We start from the raw sequence: 22,779 nt of genomic DNA, 5'->3' as shown, positions 1-22,779 counted from the left end.
AGAAGCCAGCAGTAAGAAAGCATTTGAGGGGCGATAGAGAAAAATGGGGGGAAAGCGGTGGGCTAGGAAAGTTTTCAGATACCTGTACATAAGAAATGCTGACACGAAAAGGAGAACGCGAACTAGAGAATTGACAAGCAAATATCTGGACAGCAGTAGGGGGGCAAATCAGCAATTATCGGTTAAGAAAAAGGTTAAAGAAACAGAGAGAGCTCTGTGGAAAACAGGGATGCTGACGAAATCGGCACTGGGAACGTTCATATAGGATCTTTAAGCAGGAAATTGCCAAAGAAAATATCTATGATAATTGTGGGGGAAGCTCTTTGTTGTTTGAGGCCAGGACTGGAGTTTTGCGGACTAAGACATATAGAGTCAGGTACCATGAGATAGACACGTTGTGCGGTGCTCGTGGAGAGGAAGAGGAAACGGCTGAACACTCATACATTTCTGTAAAGGGCTTCACCCTACAGTGGAAAGCAGCGGGGCTGATTTATCCAAGGCATTGGGGTTTAAGGACAGTGAAGGGAAAGTAGATTTTAAGCGGGTAGAAGTAACCAAGCGAAGGTTATCTGATTCGTGGCTAAAATCAAGACAAGAGTAGAATGTCCAAGTCATAGCTAGGTGGCTTGAACCACCACCCGATTTAAAGGGTTCAGCAATATCCATCCATCCATCGTTGACGACATGCGTGACGTAAGAAAGAATGACCGAGTGGCTGGAGAACAGAGCGTGAGAGGCCGTTAGGCTTAGCGGCACTCGCCGGGCGCTAATGTTTGTGGAGAGGTCAGCTGGTGACTGCCCCGTTAAATCTTCGTCTTCTGCCGCAGTGGCAGTCGCAGATCAGCTACTGCTTCCAGCTGGGAGGGCTCCTGGACCGACTGAACGCGTACGAGTACCTGTACTTGGTGGGGCGGCTACGCGGAATCAGCGACGCCGACCTTAGACTGATGGTCGACAGCCTGCTGTCTGTCGTCGACCTCAAGGAGCACGCCCGCAAGGAGTGCGGGGTGTACAGGTGCGCACCGGTCTTACTGACTCGGAACCTCTCTCTCAGAGTGTGCGCAGATCATCTGAGGACGGTGCAGGAGCAAAATGTCTTAGGCTCTTGAAAAAATGAACGTTGATTCTTGAGAAAAAGAAATGGCGCAGTATCTGTCTTGCATATTGGCCGACACCCGAACCGCGCCGCAAGGGAAGGGAAGGGATAAAGTAGGGAGTTAAAGAAGAAAGGAAGAAAGAGGTGCCATAGCGGAGGGCTCCGGAATAATTTCGACCATGTGGGGATCTTTAACGTGCACCGACATCGCACAGCACACGGGCGTCTAGAATCTCGCCTTCATCGAAATGCGACCGGGATCGCACTCGCGCCTTTCAGAGCCGAGCGCCGTAGCCACTGAGCCACTGCGGCGGCTAATGTGTAATGGGTTCGACTGTGTACTGTAATGTCTCCGGCCGTCTAAGCATCTACGATTTAGGGAACAAATCAGCGGGATCGCTCCCTCAGTACAGTCAAAAACTACATGGCAGGTTCCCCCCTTTCCTACTGGTCCCAATATGAGCCTGCTGCTTTGGCTAACATGCTTAAAGGTGCACTAAAGAGCATTCTGAGCTCATCTGTTTACTGCCGGAACATTCATAGAAACTTAATTATTGACCTGTGCGGGCGGTTTCCAAATTAAATCGTATTGAAACTCTTGGCTCCCGCTTTATTTTTTAACTGACCCCCGGAAAGAGGAGTCTTCAAACGCGTGGAGTGCCACTCAGCCAGCCGCGTGGCGACTTGTCGCTCTGCCATCGGCGGAGCGGTATACGTAAATCAGAGCCCACGCGTATTTTTATTTCCGGGGGCCTGATTGGCGGTATGTAGCCTGCGACTGAAACTATTTATTCGTGAAAACCTAAGAAACAAAAAAAGCGAAAGGGAAACCGCCACGGGACAGGGTGAAATGCACTCCACGCGTGTGCCGAGTCCTCTTTTCGGAGGTGAGGAAGAATAAAGAAATTTGCCGCACAGAAGAATAATTCGAAGCTTCTAAGAATGATCAGAGACAGCAGATCGAGTTCCCGCGATTTCAAATTCCTCCTTAGTGCACATGTAAGAACTCCCTCCATCCCCTTCTTATCCACAATTATCTCGCCAGAAGCACCGACAGGTCCCGTTCTATTCCGTTGGCCACCTTTGCTTTGCGCATAAACGGGGGACAAATCATGTGTATAGCGGCGCTTAAAGGGGCTGTGAAGGGGGCTGTAATGAAGTCGCGGCATTCCTGGGATATTGAAGCACGCCGCTTCACGAATAGTGTCCGGCAAGGATTTTTTTAAATGCGCTTTTTAAAAGCTGAGTTATCTGTAGTTAAAATTTGAATTTCAGCGTCTTCGCGCCTTTCTCCTCTCGTCGCTTTTTGCACGCTCGAAGATAGGCACTCCTTCGCCGACCCTCCTCTGAGAGCGGAGCTTTCCGACCCGCCGGAGCTACGCGGCTTATTGGCCGCAGCCAGGGTAGCTGCCTGAGGTCTGAAAGAATCTAACCAATGGCCACCTCTCACCATGTCTACGCAGATGCGGGGGACGGAGGAGGGTGCGAGCATGAAAAGATCGCCGGGAAGGGCTCGCCAATTTTGACGCGCGATTGTGGGTCGTCTGCTGCGTGTAGAAAAGTATTATTTGGCTCCAATTTTCATGGCAACACAGCGCAGTGATTAAGCGAGTTAATGTGCTCTCCTCGGAAGTCGTTTCAGAGCCCCTTCAATACTGCAGCGGCGGCAACCGGCGTAAGCTGTCCATCGGCGCGGCGCTGCTGGGCCTCTCTCCGCTGGTGTTCCTGGACGAGCCGTACGCCGGGGTGGACGTGGTGTCGCGAAACAAGATCTTCCGCGCCATCGCCGCCATACAGAAGTTGTCCAGCACCGCCTTCGTGCTCACCTCGCACAAGTGGGTGCCGCCCCTTGCATGTTCTACGTGTACACACCGCCAGTGACAGAGCACAACAGCGCCTTCATAACACAGCGGCAAATTCCCTTCAAAGAAAGGCCAGGGGTAGGAATCTTCTATACACACCATTGTCCATCAGCCAATACAGACGACAGCGCCAATTCCTCACGTAGCGGCCGGAAGGACCAACCTGGCGTCGTATCGTCGTAATGACAATGGTATCCAGCCGAAAAAAAAATCCCCAAGCGAGGTTCTAACCACCGCCGGAGAAAATAGAGCAGATTCGTATTCCTATCATCATCATCATCATCATCATCATCATCATCATCATCAGCCCTACTACACCCACTGCAGGGCAAAGGCCTCTCCCATGTCTCTCCAATTAACCCTATCCTTTGCCAGCTGCATCCACCCTTTGCCTGCGAACTTCTTAATCTCATCCGCCCATCTAACCTTCTGCCGCCCCCTGCTACGCTTACTTTCTCTTGGAATCCACTCCGTTACCCTTAAGGACCAGCGGTTATCTTGCCTTCGCATTACATGCCCTGCCCAAGCCCATTTCTTTCTCTTGATTTCGACTAGGACGTCATTAACCCGTGTTTGTTCCCTCACCCACTCTGCCCGCTTCCGATCTCTTAACGTTACACCTATCATTTTTCTTTCCATGGCTCGCTGCGTTGTCCTTAACTTAAGCTGAACTCTTTTCGTTAGCCTCCACGTTTCTGCCCCGTAGGTGAGTACCGGTAAGATTATGCTGTTGTCATAGGAATACGACCTTCTATGATCGTATTCCTATGCCTAAGAAAATTCGGCCACCGCCGCTGCCAATCGCGCTTTCTGCGCGGTCAGCGATCATACCATTTTGAAAGGAAAAATACACTACGCTACGTATTCAAGAGGGCAACGTCAGTGTAATCACGTGACAGGTGTCACGTGGCAGGTCATGTGAACTACTGACGTCATCATTATTTGCCCACCGTCGACGCTTTACAGACAATCCGTTCGGCAGTGTGTGTGGCGTTTATGAACGCAGTCATGCAAAGGCAGCTTTCGTTTCTCAGCAGGGTTAACCAAAGTTTAAACCACAGCTAATTTTTAATTATTAGTGTAAGAATTGGTGTAAGTTGAAACCGAAACTAACCGGAGTTTCCTCCCCTGGAAATCCCAACTAAGAGCGGCGTCGACCTGTTATAGAAGTTAGCAGTCAACCACTTTGCCCGTGACAGCCACCTGTAATGCCACGCTCAAAGGTGCAAGGCAATTTATTGCGGCGTACTGAAAATGGTCGGCAACATTGGTTGGAGAACCCCCTTTGAGGGGAATTTGTAGCTGCGTTCATCAGCTGACGCCGACTACGTTTAAACTACTGCACAGTTGAAAGCACATTGACATATGTCATCACCACAAGGATGCTGCTCTTGCGAACACATAGACATGGTATCACTTGCAGGCAAAGAGTGTCGCCAGATATCTATCATGCGTTTTTGTTTGTTTCAGTAATTATTAGGACGTGTAAAATAGTAATTATTAGGACGTATAAAATACATCCTGCTTATCGCCACCTATTGTAACTCATTAACAAGTTTTCTGCAAGTTACCACAGCAAGTATTAAGACACGAGTTTCACTTTTTAGCAATCCTGCTCTTAGGCAATTCATTTTGTTTCCATGCCGCTGAGCTACGTTGCAAATGTGTTTTGAAATTAAGTGGCCGTGGCAGCTATTTAAAAGAGGGGGCGGGAACGTTTTCTTACGGACGCACGCCTCACCTCGCAGCATGGAGGAGTGCGAGTTCTCCTGCGACCGCCTTACCATCATGGCGGCGGGTGAGATGATGTGCCTGGGCACGCTGCAGCACCTGCGCGAGAAGTTCGGCCAGGGCTTCCGACTCGAGCTGGCGCTGAGACACGACAGGGCCTCCGCCGCGGACGCACAGCGAGTCACGCTGGCCGTGCAGCAGCAGTTCCCGGGAGCCACGGTCACCGAGGAGCACGAGGTATATGCGCCGCCCTCAATCTCCGCGATCCATAACTACAGCGCTGGAACCGGGGAAGATGGTGTCTCATAAAGCGCAAAAGGGAACAGGGCACGCGGTGTACCACTGACCCGCCGCGGTGGCTCAGTGGTTAAGGCGTTCGGCTACTGAGCCATAGTATACGTACCGGGTTCGATGGAGGAGAAACGCAAAAGGCGCCCGTGTGCTGTGCAATGTCAGTGCACGTTAAAGATCCCCATGTGGTCGAGATTATTCCGGAGCCCTCCACTACGGCACCTCTTCCTTCCTTTCTTCTTTCCCTTCCTCCTTTATCGCTTCGGGTGGCTCAGTGGTTAGGGCGCTCGACTACAGATCTGAAGTTCCCCGGTTCCAACCCGACCGCGGCGGCTGCGTTTTTATGGAAGAAAAACGCTAAGGCGCCCGTGTGCTGTGCGATGTCAGTGCACGTTGAAGATCCCCAGGTGGTCGAAATTATTCCGGAGCCCTCCACTACGGCACCTCCTCCTTCCTTTGATTTCCCTTCCTCCTTTATCCCTTCGGTTACGGCGCGGTTCGCGTGTCCACCGATATATGCGAGGCAGTTACTGTGTCATTTACTTTCCTCAAAAACTAGTGTTCAATTTTCAACGGGGCACGACCGAACAACATGACAAGAGTTCCACGGCCGGACTAGATGGCACAGGCACTGAGTTGAAACTTAAGGTTCGTAAAAGAAAAAAAGACACTAAACATAAACACGCAGAAAGAACAAGCAAAACAAATAAGGAAATGGCAATTAACCGCAGGCGGAAACAATGCTGAAATGAACGGCGGCGCAAACAAGGACACTAACAAGAAAGAGACACCTTGCTAGTGCCCTTGTTCGCGCCGCCGTTCATTTCATCATGCACCAACTCGCCCCTCAGGCCGTTAATCTGAAACAATGCGTTAACGTGAGAAGTTGGGCTAGTTGATACGTATTCATGGTCAACGCGAACAAAAATGACGAAGACAGAAAGACGACGACAACATTACACAAACGCTCGTCTTCCTCTCTTTTTCTTCTTCACCCCAGGTATATGGCACATACCCACGCGGGAGGATTTGCCAAGGTGTAGTTGAACAAACAAAGAAGTTTCCATGGAAGATGACAAAATTGTAGCACCAATCGTGATTTTTGAAAAATCAATGAATAAAAACAACAGAACAATATTGACAGTTAAATAACAGACCGCATTTTGGTGAAAAAAGAAGAGCTCGTAGAACTTTGAAAGAATTAGCCCATCAACCTACCAGTTTCAATTATGTAATCGTGGAGAAACCCACAAATAGAACCCAATGCAAATCCTTTGGCATTCGCACCAAACGATAATAATACTCGCTCGTCTTCTTGTTCTTCACCCCAGGTATATGGCACATACCCACGCGGGGGGATTGGCCAAGGTGTAGTTGAATAAACAAAGAAGTTTCCATGGAAGATGACGACAAAATTGTAGCACCAATCGTGAATTTTGAAAAATCAATGTATAAAAACAAAAGAACAATATTGACAGTTAAATAACAGACAACATTTTGGTGAAAAAAGAAGAGCTCGTAGAACTTTAAAAGAATTAGCACATCAACCTACCAGTTTCAATTATGTAATCGTGGAGAAACCCACAAATAGAACCCAATGCAAATCCCTTGGCGTTCGCACCAAACGATACTAATACTGGCAAAGATAAAGGGAGCCCTAACCTGGAGAGAGGGACCTCCAGGTAAATCTTTCTCTGAAGTGCGAACTTTGGGCAGTAGAGGAGAAAATGGTCTAAAGATTCAACTTTCGCACATGCGTCACATAGGTTCGTCGGTGTCAATCCACACCTGCATAGATATAAATTCAAACTTGGAATCCTGCACCGCAACCGCGTCATTGTTACCTCACACAGCCTGGATTTACACGAACGGACGTTCCAATTATATGCTAAGTGCTGATAGTCAGTGGTATTTAGTAAGGGATCTCGTAACCTGGCTGATATATGTAGGAACCGCTGAAACCTGGAAATCGCCAGCAGGTTGAAATTCGGGACGGGATGTGTCACCGACCCGTCAAGAGCCGACCTTGCTAAGTAATCAGCCACCTCATTTAAATGAATACCAGCATGGCCAGGGACCCAGACAAAACGGACCACCTTCAGTGTGCACGGGACAAAAAATCGCAGGATACGGCTCAAAAAATCTTCTTGTGAAGTGTCAAGGGAGACTAACGCTGACAAACAATCAGCGAGAATAATAACATGAGACACATGGCATGGAATTTTGTGAAGGGCCATTCCAAGAGCCAAAAATTCCGCAAAGAATATAGGAATATAATCTGGGATGCGGACAGAATAGCTCCATGCCAAATCCTGCGAAAAGATGCCAACTGCACCTTTTTGGCAATTGACGGAGGCATCGGTAGCAAGCACCGTATGATGGGGGTATTTCTCTATGTGATCCGAGAGAATACCGTTTAAAATGTTTGCTGGCATGTGTTTCGCATGAGATGGGAAGATGTGGTCGTCTTCCTCTCTGCGTCTTCGTCTTTTTTTTTTTTGCGCACGCTAACCGTGGAGGCAATGCACGCGGCGGCGACCACAAATGCCACTGAAGCAGTCGTCGTACAAGGAACTAAAACGCAATTCTCCCCTTACAAGCCAAGCAAGCCGCCATAAAATTGCAAGACTGCGCCATTCCTTCATAAGTTCTATCGTCCACTTCACGATTATCTTAGCAGCGCCGCTACCGCAGAACCCAGAAAATACCGTCTGCCTTTCCCCTGTCCGGACAGAAGCGGTCATTTTTGTTCGCACTGCAAGGGACTGGAATGACTTTCTCAACGCCGCTGTGCTCAAGTTCGAATTCTGAGATAATTGACTCCATAAGTAACTTGCTAGAAAACAAACCCCTCATTTAATGCCCGTTTAATGGGGCTTTAAGGTACGGATAAGTAATAGGTAAGATTGCTACAATTTATCGCCCCCCCCCCCAAAAAAAAAGACACTTCCTTGTTTGAAAAGGCGACAGTGGTCATACGACAGGCGATGCTCACATAAGGAATAAGCCATTGAATTGGTCTCGCTTGAATGTGTGCGGCTTCATCGTTCTTGGACGCAGAGAGGATGATGATGATGATGATGATGACGATTAATTTTTATGGCGCAAGGGCATCTGAGGCCAAAGAGCGCCATGACACAAGGTATTTTCGATTTCTCAAGGTGGGGTCAAAGACCCATTTCCCCAGCATTTCACCCTAAATGCACCAGACCAGGGGAAAGCTTGTACCCATTGTATCACCGGTGGGTACCCGGCGGCACTGGGGATCGAACCCCGCACCTCCCGCATACGAGGCGGATGCTCAGACCACTTGGCCACCGCTGCGGTCTACAGAGAGGATGAGACTAGCCCAGCAGGAGAGGGGCAACTTTGTTTTCGCAACGCCGAGTCTGGGCTTTTAGGTGGAAGGGGATCAGCATTCCTTGCCCAGGTGGTCGCAGCCGCACTGAACCAGTGGTGGTGGTTGGGATGAATTGCTTCTTTGTAAAGAGAGGTTAGGCCAAGTTAGGTCATTATCTTGAAAGTGACCCTTGGGAAGACTTTACATGGGAGATAGGTTTTTATTCAAATAGCGAACATTTCGACAACCAGTCCCCGAACTAGACAGCTAGTTGCCAGCTGCAAAAACTAAGATGTACGTACAGGAGATATTTGGGATATTTTGGAGAGGGCAGCTCGTCTTTATATAAGAAGAGACTAACTGCCCAACTTATTAAATATTTATGTTCGGAATAATGTGATACTGCGGAAGTTTTATGTCGTCTTGAGAAACAGCAGGCCGAGATGTTTGCACAATTTACCATTTACCCATTAGGTGGAAGGGGATCAGCATTCCTTGCCCAGGGGGTCGCAGGCGCACTGAACCAGGGGAAGTGGTTAGGATGAATTGCTTCTTTGTAAAAAGAGGTTAGGTCAAGTTAGGTCATTATCTTGAAAGTGACCCTTGAGGAGACTTTACATGGGAGATAGGTTTTAATTCAAATAGCGAACATTTTGACAACCAGTCACCGAACTATACGGCTAGTTGCCGGCTGCAAAAACGAAGATGTACGTACAGGAGATATTGGGGATATTTTGGAGCGGGCAGCTCGTCTTTATATAAGGAGAGACCAACTGCTTAACTTATTAAATATTTATGTTCGGAATAATTTGATAATGAGGAAGTTTTATATCGTCTTGAGAAACAGCCGGCCGAGATGTTTGCACCATTTACCATTTACCAAGTACCATTTACCCAGAGTGGTTCTTTTTTAGCGGACTTTACAGAAAGCTCGCAAAATACAAAAGTTCCCCCGTGACAGCGGTGCTGATACAGCTTCCCAAAATGTGTCTCAGATGATAAAATCCACTTTTCTCCTAATTCTGCCTCGGACGGGACTTTACAGCTGCACTGGGCGAGAGATACACGCCGGCTGCTGTCAGGTGGCAGCTTTTTTTAAAAGCTGCGTAGATGGCGTCCTGGTGCAAATGTTTCAGCCAGCTCTTTCTTAGGGCGATCTATTACTTCTGAGTTGACTCTTTCTTCCTGAAGCCAATGTTTATAAAATTGAGATAATTAGTATTTAGCCTAAACCTCGCTACTCACAACAACACTCAGTTGATGCCACTGGGCTAGGATACTTCGTCTTTTTCAAAAGCTTGGTTACTTTGTGCTGGTACACCTCGTATAGCTACGAATTTTTCTTGCGGTTGTCTGAGCTTTGCTTTTTCAAGCTAGCCTATCCTAACCTAAAATTGGCGCTACATGAACAAGCGCGACAGAAAGGCCTTTTATGCCCACGCTAAGCCCATGCAGTACCCGTCCTTTTTTCAGAGTCTCGTCACTGCTTAAGGTGAAGTTGCCACCGGCTAAGCGTTTCAGTTGCACGGGTTAACGATCGCAGCGCCACCTAGCTCAGCAGGATCATAATCATGACTATCTTTCGCAGAACGTGCGGGGCTACCACCTAACCGAGCGGATGCCATGGAGTGAGCTGTTTCGCAGGCTGTGCCGCCTGGAGGAAGAGTTGGGACTGCAGCACGCCATCGTGGGCGAGAACACGCTGGAGCAGATCTTCCTGCAGTTCGCCAAGGAACAGGAGAAGGGCGCTTTGGGCAACGCCCCTCAGCAGCAGCTGGTGACTGCCGTGCCCTCCCGGCCCGAAGCTGCGGCTGCACCAGGACCCGCTGCTCCAGCCGTCGCTTCCTGATTCCTGGAGGCCCCACTGAGTGCTTCGCTCTTCGTAATTTTGTGTGCTTGCTCGTCCATCGGAAAGCTAGAGTGGCTGATGAGACTTCTCCCGCGGCAAGCATAGCCCTCCGAATAAAGGACGAGCTAACCACAAGCCCTGTACCATAGCAAAACATCATTTGCCTGGTCGCATATTTTACCACCACCTCATGCCTCACATCGCGTCAATCACGCCAATAAGGTCAACACTGTTTTTGCCCGGACAGGAATGGGTAAAAATTCGTCCCTAACCTTGCCGATAAAACAACAAAGTGAGTCACCTTGCGGGGTCGCCATGATAAGGTTTTGCTATTTCAGTCAGCATTACTGACTTATCTGCAATCCTCGCATTTTCGGTAACAAAATTTTCTTTGTCAGCTGGCTCATTTGCAACAGCTCTTTTCGTTTTTCTTTGCGAGAATAAAAGTTTATTGAATTTGTGTTATGTTTCAGGACTTGTACCCGAGTGCCATTGAGCAATGAGCAATGCAATGCCCCCGGTGGGTCTTTAGTGTTTTTGAATAAATTAATGAATAAATAAATATTTCAGTTTGGACTGAGGCAAACTTCAACATAAAATATTTCTTGCATCATTTAAAAAATAAATTTTCATCTGTGCTACGAGTGTCTTGAACTGCCTTCCGCATTTCGGCGTTTAATGTATACACCAACATCGTGTATGCTAATATAATGGGCGCTCGCGAACGCCGGAGCCTAATGCTGCTTGTCGAGCGTGCCGAGAAAATAGCGGTGGCAAACGGGCCCATGGACTCGGAGCTTCTTGAGACCGCTGTGACCTGCACGAACCCATGAGACCAGCGACAGCTGCTCCAGCTGGTACGCTTGATCACGACGGCACATAGAGCCCTGCATCGAGGGTTCCACTCAAGAGGGTGAGATAGTTTTGCGATAAAATTTTTTCCTCCTCCTCTTCCTCCCCTGCGCTTTCCCTCAACGATGAACCCTCTCTTAGCCCGAACGCCGTCACATGCTTTCCATGCTTTTAGAGCGAAAGCTCTACTCTTCGCACTACAACCCTCAAGGTCACCTGGCTCTGCGTGTGTGACCTTGAGCCGGCGGAGTGGGGGTGTGGCAAGTGACGTAATACCTCGTGACTCGCTGTGGAGAGGCGCATCAGCTGCGCTCGCTCGGAGCCTCGCCGCTACTGTACCACGTGACTAGCGGAGAGGGGAGGGGGTATCTGCTTCGCTGGCGCTCGGTCGCTGTCTCGCTATGGTGAGGCGCGCGCTGGACCGACTCCTTCAATGATTAACTTATACGATTTACTAAGCCAAACCATGCGTAGCCAAGCTTAACAGAGCTTTCGCTTGTATAACTAGGTTTAACTGGGATAAACCAGCGTAATTTTTATTGCTTGTTTAGTTATTCCCCCCACGGTGCTAAGCAGCAAAATCGGCGTACGCAAGCAGCAGTGCGATTCGATACCCCAGCGACCATGCCACGTATCGTAGGAGCGCCTCTTGGGGATATGCCGGTATTCACAACGCATATTCATCGTGGCATTTTGAAACGATAGCTATCATTCGAAGCACTTCTCAAATTTTAGCCAATGGCCGCCTCCATGGATACTCTCCGAGACGAGAGAAATATTTCGGGAAGGTTTGCTTCGAATAAAAAGGTAGCGCAAAAAGGACGCCCACAAAAGGAAAACACCACAAACATGAAACATGCGTTTGTATGGGCCGGGCTCCCACCCTCGTAACCCCAGCCAGGGGTGACTTGCACATTCACGTATCGCGGCGTTTTCGGAATACACCGCATTTGAGATGGCGTTTTATGCTTTTAAAAGTGCTTTTAAAACTTATGCTTACCTGTTTTCCTATGAACGCTAACCCTACATTTTACACCACCAGTCGACTCAGCCTCGACAGAAGCGCCACAGCATCATGCTCACATAACAGATCAATGTTGGTCTATTGCAGAGTTCTGAAAAATAATAAAATTGAAATTTAATTTTGCCTTACCTCAGCTTGATAATTTCTCCAAAGGCCTGGCCACGAGGGAATTAAGAGAAATAAACTGGTTCATCAGCTTTCCCGCGACATAAATGAGCGTCCACAAACCACTCCAATTTTGCCGCCAGCGCCCTTTTGATTCTTTTCTCCCCGTCCATTAGCGACACCATCGAAAGCGGCTACCTTTCTGAATTCCGCGTTCGAAAGCGTTGCTGTCGCGGCGCTCAAGCACATGGTCACGTTGATATCCGCCTCGCCATATGTGTACGCTCATGTTTGTGCCAACCGGAGCATCAGCGCCCTGAGATTTGGCAGCGCAAGATCTTCCGCACTGCGCATCCGCAACGGTATACCAGGGCACCAGCTTCCGGTCTCAACTCCCGGTTCGTATCGCAGCTTTCTAAACGGAGAGTCTGGCTCCGAAATATCTCACAATGCAGCCGTGGTTTGGTTTGATTTTATGAGGTTTAACATCCCAAAGTGACTAAGGCTATGGGGGCGCCGTAGTGGAGGGCTCCGGAAATTTTGACCACCTGGGGATATTTAACGTGCACTGACATCGCACAGCACATGGGCCTCTAGAATTTCGCCACCATTGAAATTCGACTTCCGCGGTCGGGATCGAACCCGCTTCTTTCGGGTCAGCAGCCGAGCGCCAAAACCACTGAGCCATCACGGCGACAACTATAATTCAAATCGATGCGCAGGTTGCCTGCGAAGAGAATCTTTTCCTCCTCTGTAAATATAAAGCTGTAAGTGTCAATATAAAGCTTCCCAGGTGTGGTGGGCGGAGCGCCTCTGCATCGCTCTGTGCGAAAATTACTAAAAAGATGGAAACCCTGTGGCGAATTCTGGCAACGTTCGGCCTATTGTAAAATGAGCTGCCACTTTGCATCTTTTGTCCGGCGTCTTTAAACTGTCGTTTCTTCAACTGTCGGACAAGAGCTCATTCAGCGTTCGTCCTGCTGTCCACTTTTCTGCATTTTCGTCCACATTTCTTTTTTGCTGCCACTTTTAAAGATGAATCGCCTTCTAGCCCGCACCTTGATATTAATTTATTATACCTCCTTGCACTACGGGCATGAAAGCACTCTAAGCTTCCTCAGTGGTTCCATTACAATCACTCCAATATTCGTGATCGCAGACAGCTGCTCTCATATTAGTGCAAGATTGTGGTGTCGATGCCACAATGACTGTCAGTGGCTGCCAGTGAGAGGCAACATCTGTCTTAACACTTGTTCGGAACGCCTCGGTTCAAGCACACCACACAGGGCAGACCACTGTCATCAACCGCTTTTTAATGGTCGTCGGAAGTTGTACAGTCAGACGCGGAGCATAGGGAGGCAACTGCAGATTACCGAGCTCGCAAACATCGGAGGCATCTTTGAAGCCCGGGTGCCCAGTGCTGTCGCCTATCGCATTCTATCATCACTCCATTCCGTTCTCAAAGTTGGAAAAGCGGATGCGGGCATTATTTTCCTTTCATAAGGCAGAGGAGGGAGCGAAGGGAAGAGAACAATGGCCACATGCTTCATACACCACTCCATTCGTTCCTTCTCACTGAGAAGCCCAACACAGGAGCGGCAAGAAATATAAAAAAGCAAATATGAATGCAAAGAAAGGAAAAAATGCTGTTGCTAAAGCAGTCTTTTGAACACGCTAAGTTGCATGAAAGGTGTGTTTGAGATATACGCGACTGAGGTGCTTGCAATTCATTGGATTATGGTTTATGGGGGTTTAACGTCCCAAAGCGACTCAGGCTATGAGAGACGCCGTAGTGAAGGGCTCCGGAAATTTCGAGCACCTGGAGTCCTTTAACGTGCACTGACATCGCACACTACACGGGCCTCCAGCATTTCGACTCCATCTAAATTCGACCGCCGCTGCCGGGAGCTTTCAATTGAGTGTCAATGCCAGCATTATTCCTAGCGTTAATATAGAATACCGAGCGTATTGAATTTTCGTTCAGTATTCGTGTGCAGATGACATCGGGTGGTTTGCCTTGTTGTCGGCCGTATCTCTTGCTCAAAGCCGGAAACGATACGAAAACGATCCAGGCTTTGGGCAGAACGTTAGGCCAAACGATATAAATAACTAAAAAATAGTCATACGATGCTCCACTTGTACGAGATGAATAGGTCGACCTGCTTTGTTTCTTCAAAATCAATTACGATACACAGAGGTTTGTTCTGTTACTGCGTTGTTAGTTGCCTGGATCCTTATCGGTCTCTTCCGCTGAGTGCAATAATACGTGTTTTCAATATTCGCGATGCATTTGACCGAATAACTTTGATTTACGCTGTTCCCGAGAGCCCGCAGTCTAACTCGGCCAAATAATCGCGATGACTCAGCCGGAGCACTCGTCGATCCTAAAGGTCAGTCTTTTAGTGCAAAACCTCAGCAACAATTTTGAGAAAATCGAACGAATGCGTTTCGTATTCAGTAGACTGCACTAGCTTCAACCCAGAAGGAAAAAAGAGTAAAAATATGTCCTCGGCATGCCACGTGGCGCATGGCCGATCGATCCCGCGACATAGGAAAGATAATGTAAAAAACCAAAACGCGCGATGACAGCCCCATTTACAGCGCAAAGAAAGTATTGCTTTTGTATTGGGGCCGGCCCCGATTAGTCTCGCCAATGACCGATCTACGAGAGATGAGGCATCTAAAAGTGATTTTTTCCTAGCAACATAGAGTCGTAAGAAAATGGTTACTCAACTTAGAGACGCCTAGTAATGGTCATTTGTGTGAGAGTATAGACATAATAAAATAGAAAGATGTGCATATTGAGCTTGAGAATACAACAGTAGGCAAATCAAATGCTAGACTTAACTCTTCCCATATAACTGCGCGCAGGTTCAAAGCTCCTGCGATCTTCGGAGCGACGATCGTGCTTGGCATGGCTCGGTCTGCGGACAGAGTCCCTGCGTTTCCGCGTATAAATGAGTATCGCGTATAAATGAGGCATTTCACATCCTCCTCCGCAAGAGTTCCAGCCCTGCTCACCAGCTGCGTGAACGTGCACGAATCGGGGGTTGCCGCCAGGGGTGATGTTCTTTCCAAGGGTCGATGCACCGGCTAACGCCACCACAGAACACGGGCACATTCGCGTCGTCTGCCAGAACGTCAGTACCTCGTTTATTCAAGGGCGACTACTGGCCCGGAATGAAATCTACGACCCGTTCCAAAGATAACCGTTTTTGCAGCTTCTGAAACAGGATATATTTTCGACTGCGTGAGATACTGGATTGATATTTACTGCGCTACTTTCATTCAGGTGCGTAGCACACATTAGTCAGGCTGATGATGATGATGATGATGAGAAGGCTGTCTAAACACTGCATTCGTTTCTTCGTCCAAGCGTGTTACAAAGCCAAGGAAAGGAGAGAACAGTTCGAAAAAAAAAACTGATGCACAGGGAAATTTTACATCTATGGCAAGCAGCCATTTTGGTACTTATATTCCATCCTAGATGTTCCCGTTCATCGAGGCTTCGCAAGATGCTGGTGACCACCACCTGTCCGGACCGGTGGCTGAGATGCTGGTGCTCATCGCCAAAGGACTGAAAGTCAAGTAAGTCGGGGTTGCCACCGATGCACTGCGCGGGCAGCCGATTAAAACCTAATAGAGGTTCTGTCTTTCCAAACCAGTGAATGTCCGGCTTGTCCGGCGTTGCATGGCACAGGTACAAAACCTACTAGCTGTTCTTGAAGGGCAATGTAATTCGGATGTCTGCAGACAGTTTTGACATATCCCGAGTAATCTAGAGTATTAAATTCATTCCTTTCCAATTCTTTTCGTCCTTCGTCATGGGCACAAGATAAGCCAACCCCCGCTTTCGCCAGGATTGATCTGTCGAGTGATCTTGGTGACTGCGGGGAAGTAGGATCTAATAATATTACGAGAAAGGTATATGATCCAATAAATAAAATTCCACGCCATAACGGGCTTGGAAAACTGTTTCGAAATTCCACCGTCACTCCAGCATCACGAACGGAACAGGATCATGTGGCGCCGTGCCTGTTCACACCCAGAAAAAAGGACCACATTTAAGCTACAGCGCGTAATACGGCCATTTAGTGGCAGAAGCCTCAGAGAGATACGTAATTTTCTCCTAGTCTTTTCAAGCAACCATTACGTTCTACTATCCAGAAAAATCTGAAAATGTGTGTGCGCATATTTGGAGCCGCCTATCTCTGAGATATAACATGAATGGCTCAAGAACTTCAGGAATTCACGTACACTGCACAATTTAACCGTCACGTAGTTGGGACCCTATTGTAAAGAAAAAAAATTCCCAAATAATTATTTACTTCAGCATCTGAACCTGCAATCGCAATAAAACTCAGCTTCAGTGTCCTTTACTTAAAATTCTACCAGGTCAGAGCAGATAAGAGTTTTAGCACTAGACTGCACTTCGTAGGCGCAGCGTAGAACTTCGCGACGTCCATCTACCACTGAGCCACCGCGGCGAGTGTATGTACTCTCGTACTCATTTCTCGCGCTTTCATCGCGTTCGAGCCCGAGTACCATGGTTTGAACCCGACCGCGGCTGCCGCACTTCGATCGAGGCGAAACGCAAAAGGCGCCCGTGTGCTGTGCGATATCAGTGCACGTTAAAGAACTTCATGTGGTCGAAATTATTCCGGATACCTCCACTACAGCACCTCTTTCTTACTTTCTTCTTTCACTCCCTTCTTTATACCTTCCCTTACAGCGCGGTTCTGGTGTCCACCGACATATGTGAAACAATTACTGCGCCATTTCCTTTCCTGAAAAACCAATTTTCATTTCCTTTTCTTTCGCGTTTCGCCTCCATAGAAACGCGGCCACCGCGGTCGGGTTCCAACCCTACCGTTCGTCGTCTTAGTGGCATTTCCTTTCCCTCCTTGGCGCTGTCCTCTTTCTCCCCATGGCGCCAGATGAACTGAAGGGAAACAGTTGCAGCGCCCTTCCTTTCTTCATATCCTCCTCCCCCCGCCTCCTGTCCATCAAGAAAGCAAGCCTGCCCTTGTGTGGCCTGCTTTTGCATCCAGTAATCGCTTTTTTGTAATCGCTTCTCCATGATATGGCCCCGCCGCGGTGGCTCAGTGGTTAGGGCGCTCGACTACTGATCCGGAGTTCCCGGGTTCGAACCCGACCGCGGCGGCTGCGTTTTTATGGAGGAAAAACGCTAAGGCGCCCGTGTGCTGTGCGATGTCAGTGCACGTTAAAGATCCCCAGGTGGTCGAAATTATTCCGGAGCCCTCCACTACGGCACCTCCTTCCTTTCTTCTTTCACTCCCTCCTTTATTCCTTCCCTTACGGCGCGGTTCAGGTGTCCAACGATATATGAGACAGATACTGCGCCATTTCCTTTCCCCCAAAACCAATTATTATTACTATTATTATTATTCTCCATGATATGTGAAGGAAGCACAAGCACTAGACTAAGAGTTAACTGTAGACAGCGAACATGAGTTCACGTTTGAAGATTGGTCAAAACATAGTTAAAAAACACTTACATTTTGGAAAAATTTTTCTGTAAATCTTGATCGTTTATAAGCGTTCTCAAAGATAGCTTAGCAATGAGGTTAATGCTGCTGCTTTGAACTTATCAGCAGTCATACTTCGGCACATAGGCTAATAAACTTCCCTGTTGATGTTAACGTTACTGACTTGCGTCATATATGCAAGAAAAGCAGATATCAGTCCTCACCGGCCTTAGTCTTTGCTGGTGTCTATGTGTAACCGTGGCCCAGTGTTTAGAACACTACTGCTGAGCCCAAGGACAATAGAAGCAGAGCACAAGAAATGGCCGATGGTTTAGGCTTGCTAAGCACAAAATATTTTCGGAAATCATGATGGGCCACCCGAATTTCGGAGGCAAGCGAAACCCCTTGTTAAGGGTGGGCCATGTCGGTCCTGAACTTCGGTCAACTCAATTTTTAAATTTAAGGCATCTCTGTCAACTCCAGCACCTTTTTTTTCATTTTTAGAAGTGTATAGACGCTCATTGAGTGTCACACATTTGTTCTTGAATGCTTCCATGTCGCAAATATAAATGTCGGTCTGGACTGCAATCCCTGCAAGAAAATGAATTTTGTTGTGTAGTTCATGTGCTGCAAAAAAAATTAACTTGAGATGTGAGGGTTGGGAGGGGGGAAGCAGTGTAGTAGATAGGCTCCTGGCTGGAAAAGAAGCAGGAGGGTGACATCTGGGGGTGCCCCACACAAATGAAAAAAATAAACTCCACTCCCCAATGTTTTTGTTTCACCACACCCGGCCGCAAACGCACAAAATAAAAGAGATGTTCACCTGTTTCGCATTCTTCTACGCCGACGTCGTGCTCCGAGGACGACGGGGAAGCGGGAACGACGTCCAGATTCGTTGCCTCCATTCCCGAATTCTCAGCCTGATGCTCCGTTTGAGCCACACGTTTCTGTGTCCGTCGTCTTGCCGTGCGAGTGTGGCGTACGGGATCACCATGTTTTGCGCTGTAGCCGAACAAAAGCGTAGGGGCCCAGTCCGGGTCCGTCTCCTCCCACAGTCTTGATGGTCTGCCTACAAAATGCAAGAGAAATTTGTTTAAAATGAGATGTTCCGCTGTGCTTACACGTCATGCACCTAAATAAACATTGTGCATATGCGACGGACTTACCTTTTACGAAGTTGGCGCCACAAACACGTATGCCCGTCCTTTCGGTGTTAAGCTCGGCGCGTTTTATCCGAGCCAGCCACGCCTCCCGTCACTTCGCGCACAAAGTTTCCGTAAGGTCACCTTGATGCTCGATGACCTTTGGGATACGAAAAAAGTGTTGATTTCACCCAACAAGTGCGGTTGGAGCATCCAACAGTGCAGATAGCCATCGCGACGCCGTCGAAAGTCGACGGCCGCTGTGACTGCACCAACATGGCGGAACAGTATCCTAGGGTTCCTAGCTACGACGTCAGTGCAAGCCATGTATAACCACTCAGCCACCGCGGCGGCCGCACCACTAAAGTATCGCGGGTACAATCTCAATAGTAACATAAACGATGTGGCCCTTGGGCAAATAGGATTTTGCCACCCGAAGGAGGAAAGAAATCAATGTGGGAATGGCTGCTAAAGCGACCCACAGCCGGAGAAGCGGGCCCGGGGAGACTCCCCTGATCTCCCTATAGGAAGCAGCAGGTTGGGGTGGGATATAGGAATTATGGGTGGGGCTATGGGAACAAGGAGGAGTTTGGGACAGCGGAATTTTTTTCCGTTTTTCTGATCCCTTTGAGCTCCTTCCCAAGCCCGTTCCTATGCTAAAGCCAGGACACTTGCACACTAAGAAGTATAAAGGACGCTTTTCCATCTCCTTGGAGATTGTGACGGAGTCATTTTTCATAACTTAAAGGTGCACCAAACAGGATTCTTAGCTGGTCTTTTTACCGCGGGAACGCGATCTACATGCACCAAGCATTCTTGTAAACTTGAATTATTGTCCTGATGCGCCGATTTTCCCATGAAATCGGATTGAACGTCCTCGCTTCCGCCTTTTTCCTTTAGTTGGCCTCCGAAAGCTGCAGGAGTCAACCAACGCGTGGAGAACCTTTCAGCAAGTCGCGTGGCGGCTTGCCGCTCTGCAATCGGCGGAGTGATACGTATATAGTAATACGTCGAGCGATTTGCGAAAGTAAAGAGGCCATTCTTATTCTTATTTTCGAGGGCCTAATTTGCGGCTATGTTTGCTGCGACAAACTATTCAGTCGCAAAAGCCTAAAAAACAAAATAAAAGTGAAATCGAAAAGCTGAAAGGCACTCCACACGTTGGTTGACTCTTACACTCAAAGGTCAGAATTAAAAAAAAAGGCGGGAGCCGGGACGGTTATTCCGATTTAATAAGAAAATTGGTTGCAGCATACAATAATTCAAAGTTTCTAAGAATGCTCGAAGCGTGCAGATCGATTTCCCGCGGTAAAAAGACGAGCTCAGAATCCTCTTTGGTGCGCCCTTAAGGTAGCTTGTTTTTCAAAACCAACACAATGTGTGCGTTCCGTTCTTCAGAATGGTTCACGAGTGAATTTCATAGCCACTCCATGAGCAGTAGTTTCCCCTGCTGTTTTTTTTTTCAGATACTGCAGACCATACATATACATGGCCCAGGCAGGAGGGGCATCCGCGGCAAAACATGAGTACCCATATAACAAGCATACAGCTGTTCAGAAACAAATTTCACACAAAAAATTCATAACGAGCGAACTACAATTAACAGCGCAAAAATTGACGCTCCAGTTCTTTAACAAAGTCACAGGCTGCGAAAGTGTGCGAAGGCAGGGAATTCCATTCACTGGTAGTCCTGGGAAAAAAACTATGCTTATAGGTATTGGTTCGTGCAAAAATTGGGGCCAAGGAGTGAGGGTGTGTGTGTCGAGTTTTCCTGGTGCAATGTGGCGTAACACAGTCTGGCATGTTTAACCTCAGCGTACCTGAGACGCAGTTATGCAAAAAAGCGAGCCGACTTGCTTTGACTCTACAAAGAGGAAGCATTCCACTACCCGACCCTGCTGAGGAACTTGAAGTACAGTAGGTGTCATACTTACAGGGAACACGGTATCGCATGGACGCCGCATTTCGCGAAGCGCTGCCTCCGAGATCCGGCGAGAATCGGTGGCAAAGGTTTGTGCGCAGTGAGCATGACCGGCTGCTCTTTCCGCGCATGCGCTTAGTGCCGCCAAATCTCGCCGACTATAGACGATAGCGCTTCGCGAATCGCGGCCTCCACGCGATACCGTGTTCCCTCTAAGTACGACACCAACTGTACTGCACGTAGGAGGTTAATACAGACCGGCACGAAGGAACGCCTCTTGTCGGCGATCTCTGCAACCTATTTATGCGCATTATGCTGTTAGCGAGGCACAGCACAGATACAGCCTCGAAAACAGAGTATGGTGCTGATACTGTGGTATCAGCGGTGGTGTGGTAATATCGTGTGGTGCTGGATGGTGTTCGATCACTTTTTCTAAATATGGAATAGACAGAATTTTAATGAGTTCTATCAAGGTCACGTGAGTCGTTTTTGTATATTTGGAGTAAGCTGTGTTCTAGTTAGTTGTTGTAGTGTAGTAGATAAGTTGTACGTTTTAGGCACACTTTACAAATAAACTCTTGATTGTCGGCTGTACATTCATACTATATTTGCATATGCACTGTCATGTCGTTATATATATCTACAACTGTTTCCATTCTCTAGCTTGATTATTGCTGTTAATTACCATGTAACTTGTTTGTTTTGTTGTCGTAACATGAGTGAGTTACACCGCCAACTGCCAAGTGTTAGGGTTCCTAGACCTCGTCAAGCTGTTCCAACAGCTTTTAGCCGTGACCTTTCCAGGATGTTTTGCGGGTAAATAAATGAAATGAAATTAAAATTTCGCCGCCCAGGTGTGGTTGGTAATATTCCTGAGCTGGTGCCTAGTGTCCCTCGTGTCCACGCTGGGGGAGTCCCTGCTCTCGACGCTCCCTCCTGGTTCCAGCTCTAAGCTGGGACTCGCAGGCTACTGGAACCGCCTCTGGGTTTACCTGCAGTTCGTGCTGCTAGAAGGTATGTACTGCGAAATAATTCAGCGCCGGTCTTCACGCACGTATACCACTGCGCGCCGCGTCGCGACCACTTAGAGCGAGAGCACTCATGCGATCGTCAGAGCCGAGCAGAAATCTTGCTTGTGCGTCTTGGATCCTGCTTATGCACTTGCTTGTGCATCGCTCGTTGTCATAGCAACCATGACGCCAGGCGGCAAGATTTTGGCCCCGGCCACCCCCGAAATTTGACCTTGGCCGATTTGAACCAAAATCGATGTTCAACCATAATTCACCATGCTCGACCCGATGGCGACCTCCAAATTTGACCCAGATCATTTCCAAAAATTTGGTCCGGGTCACCCTCGGAAAAGAAGTTCACAGCTTTGAGATTTGCGCCACCTCGTTGCTATAGTGTCGCTTGTGGTGTCACCATTTAAGTGACCGCGCTTTCGCACCGCACACGTCAGCTTAAGCAGACATAAACCTTGGCTAATTTTTGCGCATAAAAAAATGCGTCCGAAAGATTAAAAATGTGTGTTCGCATGACAGAAAGCTCTTTTGTGCGAGGACACAGTTTCGTAGTACGACAGTTCTGGCCACCATGGTCGCGACGTAGTTGGGAGAACATATATAGGTATTGTGCCGACCGATTCACTTCAGCATACTCTCCTTGGCAAATATCTTGAGTTAGATATAGTTGAACTCACTTCTCGCTATTAGTACTACGTCCATTATCTGTGATTTGTCGTGGCAGCTGACCTGTTTAACTTTGAACTGTTGAACTGCTGATCTTTTCATCCCTTTCTATTAATTTCCTTCTTTCACCTTGTAATTGGCATTCAACCCTTGCCGACCTCTTTTGGACCGCGTACACGACGCCACGCTAATCACCGCAGGCTGCAACAAACAGACGACGAACGAGTTCGGCCGTGTCCTCCTGTGCTTCTGGTTCCTGGCCATGTTGGTGCTCATGTCCAGCTTAGGAGGCTAACTGAAGGGCAGCCTCCTGGTCAGGGACCTGGAGGACCACGTGGACTCGGTGGACGACCTGCTGCGCATCGCAGCCGAGAAGGACAGTGCCCTGG

At 48.3% G+C, this 22,779-nt stretch overlaps 1 protein-coding gene across 1 annotated transcript in view; it reads left to right on the top strand.

The window, feature by feature from the left end:
* Positions 1-10,328, top strand: part of LOC144104770 (phospholipid-transporting ATPase ABCA3-like) — a 30,002-nt gene extending 19,674 nt beyond the window's left edge. Inside the window, exons 11-14 of the mRNA XM_077637950.1 lie at positions 828-1,015; positions 2,758-2,931; positions 4,707-4,926; positions 9,909-10,328. Coding sequence (XP_077494076.1) covers positions 828-1,015; positions 2,758-2,931; positions 4,707-4,926; positions 9,909-10,169 — 843 coding nt within the window. The 3' untranslated portion in view covers positions 10,170-10,328. The remainder of the gene's footprint in view (positions 1-827; positions 1,016-2,757; positions 2,932-4,706; positions 4,927-9,908) is intronic.
* Positions 10,329-22,779: the final 12,451 nt, after the last annotated feature.

The sequence above is a fragment of the Amblyomma americanum genome, chromosome 9, assembly GCF_052857255.1.
Source record: "Amblyomma americanum isolate KBUSLIRL-KWMA chromosome 9, ASM5285725v1, whole genome shotgun sequence".
Classification (NCBI taxonomy): Eukaryota; Metazoa; Arthropoda; class Arachnida; order Ixodida; family Ixodidae; genus Amblyomma; species Amblyomma americanum.
Note: the sequence above shows the minus strand (reverse complement) of the source record. Positions and strands in the feature narration are given on the sequence as shown.